An 18,347-nucleotide genomic window follows, 5' to 3' on the forward strand; every position below is an offset into this window, starting at 1 on the left:
AGTCTGCAAATCGGTGATCTGTTGGCCTACAGGTTATCTCGGGGCAACCTGCGGAGTTGTGCGCGGGAGGGGCTATGTGCGGAATTCGAAAGAAAAAGGTGTGAGGTACGAGGCCGAAGGCCACCCCAAAGCGATCATTCAGTGCTTTACAAGTGCGTCGCTTGTGGTCACGTCCAGCTAACATTAAGACTCCGAGTGCACTTTCAACTCCACTTCATACATTTACATCTAGTGTTATTTATATTTGTTGCCTGGAACTTATGGAGGTAAACTTTGTTCGACCTTTCCCGAACTTTTGTTCTGAAGTTCGTCTAACTTTTGAACTCAGCAGGTTCAGAGCTTCGAAAATCGTCGGTTTTCTTAGTGCAAAAAGTTTGAAAATGTCGAAATGATAGTGTAAAAAATTGGAAGTTCAGAAACAATCGATTTCTCAGTGGCAAAAATTCGGAAGTTTGAAAATGTTTGAATTTTGCATGTTTCGAAACTTGGCGAACCTTTCGACCCCTTGGTTCGATCTTCAAACCTCAGGCTCGCAAAAACTTTGCGGTGTCTCTATTAGGACGGTGCGGCTTCGGGAAAAGAAGATTTGAAATAGAAATGACCTCGGGGGTGCTCTATGCTTTTTGTAAACTCACAGTTTTGCCAGTGACATTCTTAGATCTGATTTGTTTATATGACCACTTTGAGGCCTGACCTCATGTGACAAGGAGAACTAAAATGACACCGCCCGCCAACGTGCTGCCATTTTTAATGGAAGAAGAGATCCAAGTGCTCTGTCGTTCCCGTTGCACATTTCACTCTAGAAGCAACCAAGCTCAACATGTCTCTAAATAAACAATCGGTTATTTTGACAGTTCTTGATTTCCTGGAAATTTTTATACAACACTGAACAAATACTTGTGTTTTAATGGTGATATATCTGAAGGCTGAAATCCCGAGCACGAAACTTTATCTTGGGCAGCTGATTTAGAGTTCGCGCAACCCCCCGAGATGCATCCTTCAACGAATAGTTCGCGCTTGCCGCAGTAGCGGAATTGCGCTGTACATTACAAAAAGCTGGGAAGCAAAAAATAAATCAAAACAAAAGGAAAATGAACACACATAAGTACGAATGTGAATACGTTAAAAAAGGCAGAGCTACTTTTTGAGCGAAAATAGATTGACGAGACGAGCGAGATCACTGTGGCGCATGCCATTTCGATCTAGCGCTCGAGACATGGGAACCGGGGCTTGTAGCTGGTTGCCTGCGGGCCGCGTGTTTGAGTATACTATAATGGGCAGGTGTAGGAGGATCCTGGGTTCAATCCCCACCCCTGCCCGTTTCGATCGGGATGAGCATCGCACCGGCGTGTAGTCGTGATCACTGCCGTGTGGTGCACGTTAAAGATCGCAGGCTAGCGGTTGTACTGCACTGGCTACATTGCTCATCTACAGCTGAGACACCAGACGCCCAGTGAGGCAGACTAACTTCAAGGCTGTATAAACATACACACAACCCCAATTTTTTAGAGGGATACAGAAAATAAATTAATATGCGTCTCGTGCAGTGGCACATTCGACGCTACTTGCAAGCAAACGCATCAAGGGGCTTTGGGCAGCCTGAAATATATTTGCAGGCTGCCTAAAGCTCCTTTCCCAATCAATAAAAAACCTCTTACCTACGACAACTTAGCTACGAAGTTCGTAAAGTTACGATCATCGTAAGATGAGGCGAAAACGGTATTCACAAACGCGTTCTTAAGTGAGAGGAGGAAAGTTACGACCTCCTACGGAGAAACGATGACTTCCGGTGCTGTTGCTATGGCAACGGCGTCTTCGGCAAAACGAACAACCAATTGGAGAGCTAGGCATAGTTCGGAGCACGTGGATTTTTAATAACAAACACAGGCTAACCGCTCGTTGATGGACAGCTCCGTGTATGTCCTGTCCTGTCTGTGTGTAAATGTGTAGTGTTCAAGCTGATTCTCATAAACGCGGGCGACCTTTCCACCACCGCTTGTCTGGGGTTCGTGTCCGTGCAGTGGTATGTCGACGCTAACAGGATTTAAACGCTTCGTTGACTGCTACAAACTCGATCGCTACGAAGTCAACACAACTGTCATCGTTGGTAAAAGCCCCGTGCCAGTCGTTTGCAAAGCGAGGTAGAAGGAAACAAACCGCCGCGGCGTTTCTCGCGGGCTCGGAAATGCAGGAGTGAGCCGACGTTAAAAAAGATACGTTTGAACTACGAGAGTGTCAGCAAGAGTCACGCAAATACCTGTTCACACTCGGAGCGGACGCGTGCGTTTGATCGAAGTGCTGGATTCAGACTGCGTTTCGGTAAGCGCTTCGGGACCGATCTTCTACGATTGCAACTCGATACTGACGTGACACTCGGTAAAGAAAGGTTGGACCGGCATCGCGTAGCTCCCGCAAACTGATACAGCTCGACAGTTAAAAATGGCATACTAATAACAAAGTGTACATACCGTGTTGCGAAGGTAATCCATACGGCGTTTATTTGAGCTCTATATCACACAAAACAAGGAGATAGAATCGAGGAGTCCCTTTTCGACGACAGCGTTCGTCACCGCTGCCTCAGAAAACAAGGTGATCGAGATGATAAGGGAAATCGGTTGACCTCTGAAATTTAGTTCAGCTATCAAACTATTCATACGGGGAGGGTCCACAAGGGTCGCGCGGGCATATTCCATTCAGCAAGCCAGCCGGTCGTGGGCAGACGGTCTTGGCCAAGGACCGTCTCAATGCTGCGCCGGAACGGGTCGGAGTGCCTGCTAGGCCTATATATTCTGCCGAGCTCGCTTGGTCGGTGGGATCGTCGCCTTTGTTGCCTTTTCCGGGTGTCTGGATCCAGCGTTCATGTTCGTCGTGGTCGGTTTCAAGTACTTCTTCATTTTTTTCTTGCTGCTTGAAGTCGGGACGCGCAAAAAGAGCAGGTAGAAAAATAAATGTCCGTTGGGTCGTCGCGCCCGAGCAACTGGATCGCTAGGTTGGACATTTGATAGCATCTTCGATCAACTCGCACCGGAATCGCCCTGAAACCAACACAGTGCACAGCGCTCCTCGGTCGTGCAGCGCGATGTCGGTGCAACATCGAGGACAAACTGCGCCGCGCCGGTGCACCGCGGCGAGCTCCACCTTGCGTCACTTCACGTTTTGTTCGTTTTTTCTTGCGCAGGTCAGCGCACGGTGCCCGTCTGCTGTCAATTTCTTCTATTCTTTTACTCGCGGATTTGACGGTCCCACAGAAATAAACATCGTGGACGTGATTGTCAATGGTGTCACGAAGCGGGTGACAATTCCACATGTGTATGTTGGCCATCATTATTGGTTCAAAAAAACGAAACACCAGATAATAGCCGTACCTCGAAACGCCTCGCGCCGCTTACCACGAAGTTCGTGCTTTCCGGGCGCTCCTTGCCACCGCAGCAATCGCCAGTAATCACAGCGATGGCGAGAAGCTTGTCGTCTCGCCGTCCGAAGACCCGAGGAAATCATCTAGTGCAGCTGCGAGGCGTGTTCGTTTTTGCAAGATCGCCATCTCGGTATTCTGCGCGTCTGCTACTCCCGCCATCTTCTCGATTCCCGCTCCTGGCCGCAATGCCTGATGGGACTGCCCCCCGGCGCACCGCCGATTTTCTTGGTGCGCGTTGGGGCAACGAAAAGCCGCACCGGGAGGGTGCGCTTCGTTGATCGAGGATGTACGGTGCGCACCGGTGCACTTGATCGAAGACGAAGGGGCGCACCTCAGTGCCCCGGTGCGCACCGGTGCGGATGATCGAGGATGCTATGAAGAAAAGGTACATGGAAGTGACGTAATGCAAAGGAGGAGCGTATCCTAGCAACACTCACGTGGCGGCTCTGCCCACTTTGACGCCGCTACGTCATCGCAAACTTGACACCCGTCACCCGTTTCAGCGACGTCCGGAGCCAACCACCGACGAGCGGAAGTAGCTACGCATTCCCTGAGGCGTCCCTACGCGCGGGATACAGGGTAGGATTTACTACGACGCGGGGAGCAGTTCCTGCGTTTAGCGAAGGAACGGCAACCAATCCTGTGCGTCGCTGGCCGTCGCATCTGTTCTAGTACAGGTAAAAGTATTGAAAAACAATCAAAACCTTTTGGGCGTTGTTAAGACAAACCGCTTTTTTGTACCCTTTTGCAATACATTTAAGAATTAATTGGAGAGAAAGTTGTTCCAATATTATGCGGGATGTGCGCTACGCGCCTTCTTCGAACCAATATGTCGAACCACGAGGAGCCGGGTGTGCCGGGGGCAGCGGAGGGGTCGGCGGAACCAACGGGGAGCGCGCGAGTGACGGCTGCTTTAGTCAGAAACAATTTCTTTATCTTTCGAGAACTTGCTCTTAGCGGCGAGATGTTTTGGTGGCGCCCTCCTACGGTTCCCCCTTGTGACGTCATTACTTTGCGAACAACAAGTTCGATGGTGTTTGTAAATAGCATGGTAGAAGCCTGAAGTCATTGCGCTCTTAAAGCAACACTGCCAACACCGTCGAAATTAAAGTTCTTTCATTCCTCTTATTTCCGTCGATGGTATACCCTTTCCGACGTCATAGTCAGCTTTTGGGCCGATCGTGGAAGGCCGACCACAGCGACGCTTTCGGTCGCGCACGTCGCCAATTGCTGTGCTCAAATAAGAATGTTTGGCGCAACATCTGTGATAATTCTTTCAAAGTGGTCCAGTGTTTATATGGTGGTATGCTAGTCAGAGAATATATATTTTTTTTTTCCTTTCGAAATTTACTATTGTGCTCAAATAAGACCAGAGTGTTCAACAAGATATCGGTGATATATACTTAAGATTGCCCAATTGCTTACATGGTTCCAGTCGATGCTCAGTTTTACTTTCAAGAATGAAATATTACATTCCATGTTATCACACTTTTATTCATGAAGTCACAGGTTTTTCTTTAAGAAATAAAGCAATTTTCAAAACAAACTACATGTGCACTGTCTTGAGATAACACAATCACCTAACTTTGATGAAGTACCATAAAAGAGATAATAAAATGGAGCAGAAGGCAAGACGCTTTGAAGCATTTGTAAAATGAAACAATGTCCATGACAACAATATCCCTGGTTCAATCAGCAACTAAGAAAGCAATCTCTGCAAAAGCAAGCATTTCTTTCTAGAGGTAGTCTAAATTACTTCTGAGTTCTTTGCAGGGGCAATCCAGATGATTTGTTGGTATGGCAACTAAACCTCCGAACCTTTTCTGTCACTGTCGACAGCGTCTCGTGCCTTCTGCTCATAAGAATAAAAAAAAGGCTGTATCGATTTCACCGCGATGCACTCGACACGTATCCGGAGGCAGGACGCTGGCTGTGCGACGAACTTCACAAGGTGTAGGAGCTGAAGAGAGTATGTAGCTTGTGGACGGCCATGACTGTGGAGCAGGAAGCGAAGTGTGCACTTTACGGCTTCCACGCGTAGGGCTTCACTGAGGGCAAGGATGTGACGGGGTCCTTGGTGGTCAGGACCTCAGTCGTGGTGGCGAGAGGTTCCCTGTCGCTGGCGGCGTCCGTGCTGGGCACCACCGCAGCGAGGGCGCTGAGGGGCTTCCCGACGGTGTCCCTGGTGGTCGGGACTACTGTCGTGGCGGCGGACCCCTTGCGTGTGGCGCTCCGCACGGGCACGTCTGCGGCGGGTTCCGAACCAGGCGACAAGGCGCTGCCTCAGAGCCTTCCCCGTCCGAGAGGCCGACCGGAAGGCCGACCGGAGGGCCGGCAGGAGCCAGCCTCTCGGGAGCCGACGCTGACCTCTCCGAGCTCGGCTCAGAACCGTCCGAGCTCGGCTCAGACTCCAACTCTGACTCTTCAGGGTCGCAGTCTGACTCCGGTTCTGGCTCGCTCGATGCAAGGCAGATGTTGTGGAGCACTGCACATGCCGAAATAATGGCGGTGGCTGTTGAAGGGTGGTAATACAGAGCCCGGTGCCTTTGCAGACACCGGATTCTGTTTTTCAACAGCCCGATGCAGCGCTCCACAACAGACCTGATCGAGGAATGCGCCTTATTAAACCGGCCGCAAGCGGTGGAGGTCGCGTGGTTCCAGGGGACAGGGGTGATGAGCCAAGGCTCTAAGGGGTAGCCGCTGTCACCTGCACATGTAGAGGATGGAACATATTACATTCTTTACTTTTTAAAATAAAAGGCAAGAAAACAGCTGTGTGCAACTATGTCAATTATAATGTAACTTAAGTGGGACTTAAAAGTGTGTTAATATTTCTGCACTACAGTATCAGTTTACATTATGATTAATTAGCACCAGCTTGCCTGCAAACTCCCTGTTATTTCATGTAACTATGTGTTTTCCTGGTGGGTTGTATGGGATGTGTGCACGATTCCTTAGGGGTGCTGTGTTGTATGCAAGTGCATTATTAGACCCTTGCATCCGACAGATAAAAGCTCTGTTGCTTTTGGGAGTGTGGCCGTGACCTTAGGTACGGGCAGAGCAGAACACGCTGGCCTTGTCTTTGGCAAGCAAGGGGATAAGGCGCCAGTTCGACGAACCTCTTTCCTAATCCTCGGTGGAGTTGGAGATGGGGAAAAGAGAGGGGGTGGTTAGATTGGAAAGGAGTCAGGTCCTGTTGGGACACGGAGGGTCTAATAGGAGGAGCTATATAAGCAGACCGAAGAAGAAGGGTCAGGGAAAAGAATCCAGTGTGTGGGACAGAGTCGACCCGAGGACAGATTTGGCGAGCCCCAAGTGGCCAAGGAGGAATTGATCCCATTCCGTACAAACTGACGACCGTCAAAGCGACCAGGCGAGCCCCCAGGGATCAGCGAAAGAGCTCCAACTTCATGCAAAAACCAACCAGCAAGAGGGTACAGGCAGACAGTAACAGTGAGTGGGCCGAACCGGACAGCGACTCGCACTGCGGTCGCATTCCTTGCATAGTCTATCACTGTCGTGAGATTGGTGTAGTGTGGCTTTAGTAGCCTGCAGAGTGTGAGAGTTATGTGGACATAAACAGAGATTAATGGCCAAACTTTGGGTGTTGTCTCACTTCAAGGAGTTCCAGCAACTGTGTCTGTGTGCCTCACAACAAGCACAGTACGTGTGGTACTGTGGCTTTCAAGCAGTGGGAGCCACCGTGTGCGTAAGGAATGAATTAATATGCTCACCAAGCAGGAACCGGCCGTCGCGTGGCACCTGCCCTTGCTCGAGTTGGTTTCGGAGCCAGGAAAATTGCCACACGAAGGAGTCGTGCACCGACCCGGGATACCGTGGGTCGATGCACATTATCCGGCAGTCGGCGTCACACACCTGAAAGTGAGAGAGATATTGACATGTAATTACCTGAATCCACAAGTAGTAGATTGTACTTATGGTTCACAAAGCAGTCGCAATTTCAGAACCTTTTAAGTTATTTTGTCTGACACATGCATGTCAACACACCTTCCTGGATGCAAGGTACAACTAACTACCTTGAAACAAAAATAATGTGTTTTTTTTTTTACGGAAGCTTGCACGTTTTAACAGACAAATATTATTTTTGGGAGAAGAGTCTCACGGCTCACATGCTACGTAGAGCACACGCTCGCGCAGTCGTGAGACCCCACAGCCCGCAGTCATAAAACGGCATACTTAAACGGTATCGGCAATACGTTTTTTTTTTTTTTTCTACAGATTTGGGGCGCGTTTTGACAACGTAACATGAGTGTACTTACCACCATCACGTTGAGGGCGTAGAAGTACTTGCGGCACCAGTACGTCGCCTTCGTGACGGTGGGGTCGTTCTTGGACGGGCCGACGATGGAGACCATGGTCCCGTCCACGCAACCGATGACGCCGGGTATCTTGCCGAACAGCCTGAAGCCCTTCTCCGCGTCGAACCTCTCGCTCGGCGTCTCGGGGAAGTGGATCCAGCCACGCTGGACCCCGAGACGACGCACGATAGCGACGGACACGGCGCGGACCGCAACGCTGACTGTCTTTTGGTCCCGCGCTACGTGTTCGTCGCTCGCCACCATGCCTTGGAAGCTCCCCGTGCCGTAGAAGTGCAGTGCACACAGCACTTGAAGCTCCACAGTCATGACCGTCCACGAGGTACGCACTCTCCTCACCTCCGGTTCCTCGCAAAGTTCGTCGCACAACCACCGCACCACGATCTTGGGCAGGCGGTATTGCTGGTATTGCTTCCAAAAGATCTCCTCCGCGAGCTCGAATGCATCGCGGTGTTCCCGATACAGCCTTTCTGGCGAAAAAAAAAGCTCTATTAAAGAAAAAGACGAATTGACGAGACGGCGACGCCTCGCCGCCGAACACATGCTGCCAATGACACCTAGTTCCGAGCAAGTACCTTTTGAAACGTACTCGGTACAAAACGAAACGTCATTTTGTTGTCACGTCCGGTAGCCGACTCCGCCCAGTTTTGCCGACTCCGCCCACATTTTTCTAGGGAAATTACGTCACTTTTGTTTCCAACCAATCAGACGTGATGACGTCACTTCCGTGTACTAAAAAAAGGTACATGTACAATGTCGAACCTAGCTATCCTGAGCGACGTTGTCGGCCATGTTAATTTGATCGTAGAAAGTGCGTAAGACAGCTTCGGAGCTGTCGTAGGATTTTGTCGTAACCTGCGCAAAAGTTACGACAATTTCGTTTCGAGAATACGGATTTTCTCTCAAATTTGTCGTACGCATTTTTTTCGTCGTAAGTTCGCTTTGAGAATCTGGCCTCAGTATTCTAGTAATATTGAGGTAGCCGTAAAGAGGGTGTAAACTGGTTGCCTGTTATTGCCCCCTAAAAGAGGAAGTTGCAACCCTAAAGCATGTGCTGTCACTCCCAAAAAGGGTGAAACCTTCAACCCAAAAGTATGCCCTATTATCTTTTAATGGAAGTAAAATAGCACCCTTGAAATAAAGGCTATTGCTCCTCATTAGACATAAGGTTATCTCCCCAAGGGAGCACCGGTGCACCCTGACATAGGGTGTAAAAGTTGCTCCCAAGCAGAAGGGGTAACTTTGCTACCTTTTGAGACGAACTCCAGGGACAAGCAAGTTACACCCTCAATGCTGTGACAGCGCAGCGACGCCACCGAGCGGACGTACCACGAAAAGACGGGAGGCGCTCTCGTTTTCACCCCAGGAAAAAAAGGTTGCGCATTGCTCATAGGCCGCGCGAAGCAGTTCTCGGAGGAAGAAGTGACGCTTTTGGCGTGAAGCGCGTCTTGATAAAACAACATATCGAATCTAAAATGCACCTACATATATCTTAATTATCCACATAAGGGAGGAAATTAAACCCCGCGATAAGCCGCTTTATTTTTTTTTTTTTTTTGTATTATTGTTTTTGAGGTGAAAACGAGTGTAGAAATACTATGGGAGTTTTCGTAGACGGTTTTCGGCGTCCCGCAACGCGCTACGATACCCGGAACTCTACAGTCAAGGCCATCGGCGCGCAGGCGCAGTAGCGGCTTCTAGTTTGCGGAGGGCTTAGCGGAGGGGGAAACGTGGTCTACGAAAACTCCCCATTGTCAACTGACTATGGGCGCCATTTACTTTCAAGGATCGCACGGAAATACACACCAAGGGACTTAGTTTTCTATCGTTTCCCCTACTCCGCTACGCTCTCCGCAACGAGAACACACTACGCGCATGCCTTGACTGCAGAGTTCCGGATAGCGTAGCGGGTTGCGGAGATCATTGTGGGGCGGAAGAAACGATCTACGAAAACTTCCCAGCAGCTCCTATACTCGCTCGCAGAGTACAAAACACAACACGTTGCGATGTCATCGGTGTATTTCATAATCGTTGGTCTGCGAGCGCATGCCGTTCCTGGTCGAGGGCCAGTCTGTCCAGCCGGTCGGGGTTGTGGCCGGGCGGCGCAGCGACCGGGGCGCCCTCCTGCCGCTGGAGGGCCCTGGCCAGCTGACGGACCTGCTCCTGGAGCCGGAGCACGCGCTCCAAGAGCCGGAGCATGGGCGCGTTCCCGCCCTGGGCCTCGAGCAGGAAGAGCAGCAGGCGAGACATGGCCGGGCTCAGGAAGCGACCCGAGCCGCAGGCCACCGTCTTCACGATGGGCAGGGTCATCCGGACCCACCTGAAGAACGACCTGCGGGGACCGGGACGCGTGCTATACCGAGGAGAGAACCCTGTTCGCCGCTGGTGCCGTCACAGCTCGTGCACAGACGTTTCATCTCTACGCCAGGCCGGGGAATCCAAATCATGATGAATTAAATCGTGATTGAAATTGCCATGTAAATCGGATCAAATCCTTCCCGCAAAAACATAATTCCGAAAATAGTTTTTATTCACCGTTTGTTCTTCATTTTATGCTTTCCGTGCAAATTTGTTTTTGTACTAAAATCAAAGAATCATAGAGCAGGATTGATGTATAACACACTGCACACAAACAGAGAGCAGTTCTTTACTGAACAAATCGGAGGTTTCCTTCTACCTTCCACTTTATTTGTCGATTCCATAATGTCTATATTGAGAGCAAATCAGGACGCGAAAGAACGAAACAAACTAGAAAAGTAACGTCTTATTGCGAGTAAATTAGAACGTGAAAGAAGAGCAAATAAATATTGTATCAAACTAAAAAAACCGAGCCGTTTTTGCCCTGCGGGTTTATATACTAAAAAAGTTGTTAATTAAACTGTACCTTAAATTTTAAGTAATTACTCCTTCCGCATTGCTATCAATGACCGGACGGATTGATCAATCAATCTGCCATGTTTCGAAATAGATGTAATGATATAGAGTCGCTACATTCTAGTTACATTGATTCAAATCAAAATAAGCTAATTTAGAACAAATCAATTTAGTTTAGATTAAATAAATCTAATTTCTTTTATGATACCTGTAGTCCGACATGCGGCTCGACGTCCCGCCACTATCCTTAAATTTTAAGAAATTATTCCTTGTTATCAATGACCGGACGGATTGATCAACCAATTGCCATTTTTCGAAATACATGTAATGATATAGAGTCATTCTAGCTACACTGATTCAAATCAAATTAAGCTCATTTAAAACTAGTCAATCCAATTTAGACAAAATAAATCTAATTTCGCGGCTCGACGTCCCGCCACTATACGGTGGCGCCGCTGTCGGCACGGCGCAGAAGCTCGTGCGACTCAAGGTTTCTGCACACGCGGAGTGCCTGGTGTGCATGGGCGAACGTTGCTGGATCGTCTGCTAACATTCCCTGGTGTGGAATGTACGCTGCAGAAGGTATACGCGCTCAGCGCTCACCTGACGTCAGTGCAAGCCATGCATTCATCTGGGCATACTGATGGCAGACGAAATATCGTGCAACGTCACGCGATAAAAAAAAAGAGAAGACTGCACAATTGTTGATGATTATATGTACCATACTTACGGATAGACAATCCGTGTATAATTTTCAAATAAAAGAAGAAAAAGAAGTGTTTATATAGATGTTCATCTAAAGGCCAGTTCACAGATACATCGCAAGTGCTGCGCTAACTTGGACGTAACATTGATGCAGCGCTGCATATATATCAGCGCTGTGTATTTGCGAACAAACCTAAAAGGGGGTTTCGTCGAAAAGAATAAAGCAGCGTGCCCCATTGAGAAAATATCGGCCCCCCCCCCCCCTCGGTTTTTAGCACATATTATATACAGCACCGAAAGATCGCCCACCTTAAAAATGAATATCGGCAAAAACGGGGCAGGTTTCTTTCTTTTTTTTTTTTTTTTTTCATCATTGTCACGTTGTTTGTGTAACATTTGTCGCGGACCCGGTTGGCGCCATTAGAAACCGCTTCGCGATAGCGTTCAGCTCGGTTCACGGTGGTGGTCTTGTGGGTACAGCCTGCAGCTTACGAGTTGAAAGGCACTCGAGATTTACGACGCTGCAGATGTGTTAACTTCATATCCCGCGAAGACGTCTAAATAATCCAGCATCTCCGAGGTATCGGCGTCCGAAAAATAATACGGCAACTGTATAGTAGGACATTCCGAAAGCCGATGGTGGCGGAAAGTGTAGCCAAGTTTCTCAACTACAGTGGAGACGTCACATGCCCATTGAGTCTGACGCTTCTCACATTGCCTCAACGGATAAACCGGCTCGCATTATTTAGAAGGCTCTGCGTTCCTAACGTGGCTACAAAAAAAAAAAAAAAAAAAGTGTCATTTTGAAAGTTAGTTTGCCCTTAGATTTCAGACGATTTTCTTTCAATTTTATATGCGCTATCTCTCGCGGCGGCTAGTAAAGGAAAAAAACTTTAAAGGGATGGTGAACCGTAATTTGAGTTTCAAAAAAACAATGCAGGAGATGTAGGCGGGACGCTACAATCCCTACAACACTACTAGTAACGCGATATCTCAAATGGACGGCCGTATTTTTGGAAAAAGAAGTCGACATTGAACCAGGCCGACGAGACGCGTGACATCAAGATACGTAGTTTCCTCCTCTGTTCGCTTCGCTCCCTCAAGGCAACACCTGTTGCTCAAGGCCGCGAGGCGGAGAAGACGCGAGGCCGTTCCCTCTCCTTCTCGGAGAAACATGACGTCAACATTCCTGCCAAATGCGCCCCTTTTTTTAAAAAATACGGTCATCCGTTCGAGATATCGCTGTATGAGTGATGCTTTGGTGTTTGTAGCATCCCGTTGCACACTTTTGCCGCTTCTAATAGTAGAACGCATTAGCGTCCCAAGCCGTGCAAGCGTGACTTGCGTGGCCTAGTCGGTATACGTGTCTGTCTCGTAACCGAAATGGCGTACGGTTCAAATCCCGCCTAAAATCATTCAAAATCTTCTTTAAGGCAAAGGAATGGCTTTATAAAGTGAGATCATCTGAGACGAGCGGCGACCTTAATTCGCATTACATGTCATGTTTTTAATTCCTTTCATTCCACGCGTGACGTCACGTGAGCGTGAGCGTTGTGGGTTTTTGAAATTCCCGCGCGAGGTCATGTGGCTGTGACGTCATGGCCCTAATGACCAATCAGGATTTTCGCGACACGCCACCGAGGCCGGCGCGACACGAGCTCCAAGTAACGCGTTACCAGGTAACGTCGTTACTTGTAGCGCGTTACTTTCAACGCTGCTTCGCAGGATTCTGTGATACTTGACCAGAACCTCACCAGAGAACGTAGCTGTGGTAGAGCAGGGACAACCCGTGCAGCGAGTGGCGCGCCAGAGCCATCTTATCGGCCGGAGGTACCCTGGAAGCCACGGCCAGTAAGGCGACGGAGAACTGGATCACGTGATACACTACATCCAGGAGGAACAGGTGTTTTCTGTCCGGTCCTGCACCCTGTCTGTGGCTGCAGGCGAAGGTCAAGTCATATCATGACCATGCACAATAAAAACATTTCTGTGCCGCGACAAAAAAAGAATGTTGCCCAACACTTAAAAAACGTACGAATTTTATTTAGCTATTAATTTGTTCGATCTGTTGTTTGTAAAAAAATTAAAGACGCTTACAATTCTCTGTAATGCCGAATAATGGTACGTTTACACGTGCGGATCCGCTAGCGAATCCGCCCAGCTTTTGCCGCTGGGGCGAAACGCTGGGCGGAAAACGCGGCGGCGAGCCGTTTTGGCCCAGGACCTATTTCTGCCGCCGAACGAGGCGTTTCGCTGATCGGATGTGACATTCTTGCGCGGCGCGACGCTGCCTACGTCACGAGTACGCGTTCTTCCGGGAGCAGCAACGCCCGGGAGAGAGAGAGCCGAGGCGGGAACTCTCGCGCCTTCTCGTCATATTTGACGAGACGTTACGGGAACCGCTGCCGCAGCCGGCGCTGCCGCCACTCTTCGAAGGAAATAGATGTAAACATAACCAGCTCGTCGCCGCCACCGCCGGGAGCGGATCCGCTCCCGCGACAGTGGATTTCTTTTCAGGTGTAAACGTACCATTAGAGCGCAGCTCTTGAGGAGGAGAAGGGAAGGGTATGCCCCTCCTCCCCCTCCCCTCCTCCCCTCGTGCTCCCCTCCCATTTAGTAGGAATGTTTCGCCAAATTTCCCGCTAAATATAGCGGAACAAATTCCCCGCTAAATTTAGCGGGGAAATTTTTCCACTAAATTTAGCGGAACGAATTCCCGGCCAAATTGAGCGGGGAACGTTTCCGCTAAATTTAGGCGCCGTGTGACGTCACGTGTGACATCATTATGGGAAACGTCCCATAATGCAACGCATGGTTACGCCGACGGCGACGCCGCTCAAGCCGGAAACGGGCGCCTAAAAGCTGCGCTCTAGAAACTGTTTGACCAACACCTAAAAAAAAAAATGTCTGCGACTTTTTTTGCAGAACACGGATACAGCCAATCACGGCGTCAGCGAATGACGAAGCTGAGAACACGATTATAGAAACGCAATGTGCACAGGGAGGATAAGCAATCCCATTATTATTTGGTCTCAGGGGTTTCCCCAGGATTCTAATCAAGGTGGGGTGTCCCAATGGCTCGGGGGGAGGCGATGCCAGGCGAGGCTAGATAAAATATAAAACTGTTTCTTTTTTAGTCCACTACAGACGTCTATTAACCAAATGCTCATACCCGTAATGTATGTTTCCCTTTCTCTATATATACACCTGAGAGGTGGTGTTTTCTACTTATAGTAAAAAAAAAAAAAAAATTATTTTTTTTTTATTTTTTTTTATTTAAGAGCGGGGGGGGGGGGGGGTGTTTAGGAAATCTAGGGGGGGGGGGGGGTCTCAACCCCCCCTAGGGGGGGGGGGGGGGTCTAGGGAAATCCCTGTTTGGTAAACTCGCATTTATTTTTGTTTTTTTTTAAGAACGAGCATGTTTGGGAAATATGTGCGTTTTCAAATTTTATCGTGTTTCTCTCCTTCGAGTGTGTTGCTTCTTTCTTTCTTGCTTCTTCTTTAGCGGATTATTCGATGGATTGCCCCGGTGCATGCAGCCGTTTTTCGTTCGGACGGTCGTGGTTTGGACTGAATGTGTGAGGCCTGGGCGCGGTGCGCGGTTCCCGCCGTGCTCCTTCGCTCCATTCGTTTCTTTCGTTACGTCCACTTTCCCTCGAAAGAGTCTTCTAACACACTTCCAACGACGTGCCGCGGGGGAGGCAGGAAGCTGCGGTGGCTGCATCCGAAGCCACCGAGGCCCGGGAGTATCCGGAGAGCAAGTCGTCTGCTTCTCGCGTGACGTCAGAACGACGCAGAGTTCTCATTGGCTTTGGTTGGGAGAATATATGGGTATGGTGCCTGGAACGCGTCTCCGACTGGTGTGTTTACCGCGGCCAAAAAAGTCATAGAAGTGTCATGTTGTCGCCGGTCGCGACCCTGGCGGCGTCCCAACAGTTGTGGTAAAACTGGCAGACGCCTGTTCTGCTGCAGGTCGCTTTCCATTGTGACAGTTCACGGAAGCTAGGGCAGCCGGAAGTTGGGACGCCTAAAGCGACGCCGTGACGACAGCGACACTCGCGTTCGCTCGTGCTTTTCGCCAGCATTTCTACGGCCAACCGCCAGGATCGCGGCAGTCAACAGCATGACACTCGCGTCATTTGTTGGTATGGGCGGGATAGGGCGGTAAACACACCAGTCGAAGACGCAATCGAGGCCACTGATCTCTATGATCGAGGCACCATAATATGGGTAGACCCACTGATCTCAATGACAATTGCTGGATCGCGTTTGCCGCTCCCGCAAGTGAAGCCACCGGGCCTCACTCGCTTGGGATACGATTGGCCGTTTTTGCTAGCCTTTGCTGCGGTTTTCCAGCGTGCTGACGACACGTTTTCTACTCGTTCGTCGTCATTCGCCGAAGAAGTTTTTTGAAGACTCTGTGTATTGTTGAGACTTGCCGTTGTGAACACGTGGAAAAGTTTACGAAAGTGCAGTGTCGCAGGAAAAAGGCACAACGCGTCGAAAGGAAGGGCTGGCGGCGTGTTCAAAGCATCCTTGGCACGCCGAAGTGCCGTGTCTCTGTGCCTTCGCGCGCTTGGATACCGACCAAGAACCGACGCCGTGTGAATGTGTTTAGCGAGTGCAATGTGCGTGAAGCCGTATCAAAAGGTACGACTCGTCGAAAACGTGTCGCCGGTGTCGCGGCGTGATCAAAGCTTCCTTGGCACGCCGAGTGATGCATCTTTGTGCCTTCGCACGCTTGGATACCGGTCAAGAATTGACGCCGCGCCAAAGTTCTGAACGTGTGTCGCGCGTAGATGCCTTTAGATCATTTATATATATCGGCCACGGAGTTCTGGATCGTCCAGCTGTCCCGGTGAGTTGCTATCAATAAAAGGGGGAGATCTGTACGTGTTCTTATGTACTATATTAACCATGGCTATGTCCCAAATCTACTCTAATAGATTCCGTGGGAGCACGAATAGGGCAACGTTGTGGAGCCAGGGGGGTTTTCGAAAGCAAAAGTACAAGACGGCGAGAATGAAAATCTTTGAAGCGCGGCCGATATGGTCGTGTGCAATCTGTTGACCAATTACAATTAGGCGAGCCGCGCTCAAACGTCAAGTGCAATTAAGTAGGTTGATAATAAGCCAGCACTGATCAGTGATGAGGAGCTGTTGTGCACGGTATTGTGTAAATCGTCTAAGGACGAAAAAAAGACGTACCTTCTCCCCATCTTCCGTCGCTAGTGGACGCTGGATTAAGCTCGTTCCTAAACCGCGAGAGGAAAAGACGCTGATCCAGAGGCACGAACAGCTTCACGCACATTGCACTCGCTGAACACATACACACGGCGTCGGTTCTTGGTCGGTATCCAAGCGTGCGAAGGCACAGAGACACGGCACTTCGGCGTGCCAAGGATGCTTTGAACACGCCGCCAGCCCTTCCTTTCGACGCGTTGTGCCTTTTTCCTGCGACACTGCACTTTCGTAAACTTTTCCACGTGTTCACAACGGCAAGTCTCAACAATACACAGAGTCTTCAAAAAACTTCTTCGGCGAATGACGACGAACGAGTAGAAAACGTGTCGTCAGCACGCTGGAAAACCGCAGCAAAGGCTAGCAAAAACGGCAAATCGTATCCCAAGCGAGTGAAGCCCGGTGGCTTCACTTGCGCTGCAGCGAACAAGCGGGGAAGCGCGATCCAGCAATTGTCATAGAGATCAGTGGGTAGACCTGAATGCTAGATGCCTCGAAGATGATGATGATGACGATGAGGAGGAGGATGCGGCTTGTTCCCTTTGTTTCCTTCAAGTTTTCGTTTAGTGGCCACTACAAGCTTGTGCCGAAATCTACCCAATACCCTTTTTTTTTTTCTTTGAGCCAAATAAGAGTCGGCGTTCTGACGTCATCGCAACCCCTGTGCAAGAAGCAGACGAACTTGGGCTCCGCGGACCGTTGCGCGAGGTTGGAATGCCCATCCTTCGCCGAGTCGGAACCCCCGCGCTGAACGCTAACGTATTCCGTCGAGACTCAGCGTAGCAACAACAACACTTTCGACATCATTTATTATTATTTTTTTTTTTCGCATTTAGAAGGGGGTGCAAAGTTGGGAGGCCGATGTCTGAGAACTTCCCTAGCAGCACAGGCGGGACGTCGTGAAGATATCCGGAGGACCATATGAGTGCTGCTTGGGTTGGTCACGGAAGTGACGTCACGCAGGTAGCACCGGAGCTGCGTCTGCGTCGGCTCCACTGGTCGGCTCCAACAAGACCGTTTTTTGCCCCTCTTTGTCGGAGTGGCATAGAGTGGCGAGTGGCCACAGCGGCTGCGCGGCCCAGGTCGCGTGCTCTGCGGCACGGGCAGTTCACGCGATTCTCTTCGCGCGACTCGGCGAAGCGTTAATGCCAATCGCGTATGCGCCTCCGAAATGGAGATAGCGCGAAAGAAGCGAATGCCACGGGCACGGCCACTCGATTAGGACAGGGGGGATCGAGTGGCCGTGCCCGTGGCATTCACTTCTCACGCACCCGGCGTTATCAGGCGCGGGAAGAGACCGTGGACGTTTCTTCAGCTGCAACCGTAATTCTAAACAACAAAAAAAATTTTTTTTTTTGCTTTAAATGACGGAAATAAGAGCCACGTCAGACCGTCATCTTGGAGGCTGTTAGTGTAAGGGCACCACTACTGCAAGCTTCCACCATGCTTTTAGCACATACTATCGAACTTTTCGTTCGCAGACCACAACTCGTGACATCACGGTAAGGCAAATCCTGGTTGTGACATTGTGAATCGAAGCCATAAAAGGGAAAAAAAAAAAAAAAATTTTTGTGAGGACGGTTTATCCGGACACGTACGTCGTCATGCGGTAGTGAAACTGGAACACGAAGAATTGGGACAGGGCCATCCAGGGAAGGCCCCCTTCGCAGCAGAAGGTGAGGAAAGCGTGGACGGCTTGCGCACCGTGCAGCAGTTCGTCAACGTCTCGCATCAGGAAGGTCATCATGAACACCAGGCCGAAGCTGTCCCTGCGCT

At 49.8% G+C, this 18,347-nt stretch overlaps 1 protein-coding gene and 1 non-coding gene across 2 annotated transcripts in view; one reads left to right on the forward strand and one right to left on the reverse strand.

The window, feature by feature from the left end:
• Positions 1–9,468: 9,468 nt before the first annotated feature.
• LOC8023157 overlaps positions 9,469–18,347 on the reverse strand; it is an 11,700-nt gene continuing 2,821 nt past the window's right edge. Inside the window, exons 3-5 of the mRNA XM_042286130.1 lie at positions 18,170–18,340; positions 13,086–13,268; positions 9,469–10,084 (exon numbers count right to left, since the gene is read on the reverse strand). Of these exons, the coding sequence (XP_042142064.1) occupies positions 9,775–10,084; positions 13,086–13,268; positions 18,170–18,340 (664 nt within the window). The 3' untranslated portion in view covers positions 9,469–9,774. The remainder of the gene's footprint in view (positions 10,085–13,085; positions 13,269–18,169; positions 18,341–18,347) is intronic.
• The window catches only part of LOC8023156, a 16,506-nt gene continuing 16,212 nt past the window's right edge, over positions 18,054–18,347 (forward strand). Inside the window, exon 1 of the transcript XR_006076538.1 lies at positions 18,054–18,073. This is a non-coding gene — a transcript (uncharacterized LOC8023156). The remainder of the gene's footprint in view (positions 18,074–18,347) is intronic.

Source organism: Ixodes scapularis, unplaced genomic scaffold (assembly GCF_016920785.2).
Source record: "Ixodes scapularis isolate PalLabHiFi unplaced genomic scaffold, ASM1692078v2 PGA_scaffold6__148_contigs__length_123643588, whole genome shotgun sequence".
Lineage (NCBI taxonomy): Eukaryota > Metazoa > Arthropoda > Arachnida > Ixodida > Ixodidae > Ixodes > Ixodes scapularis.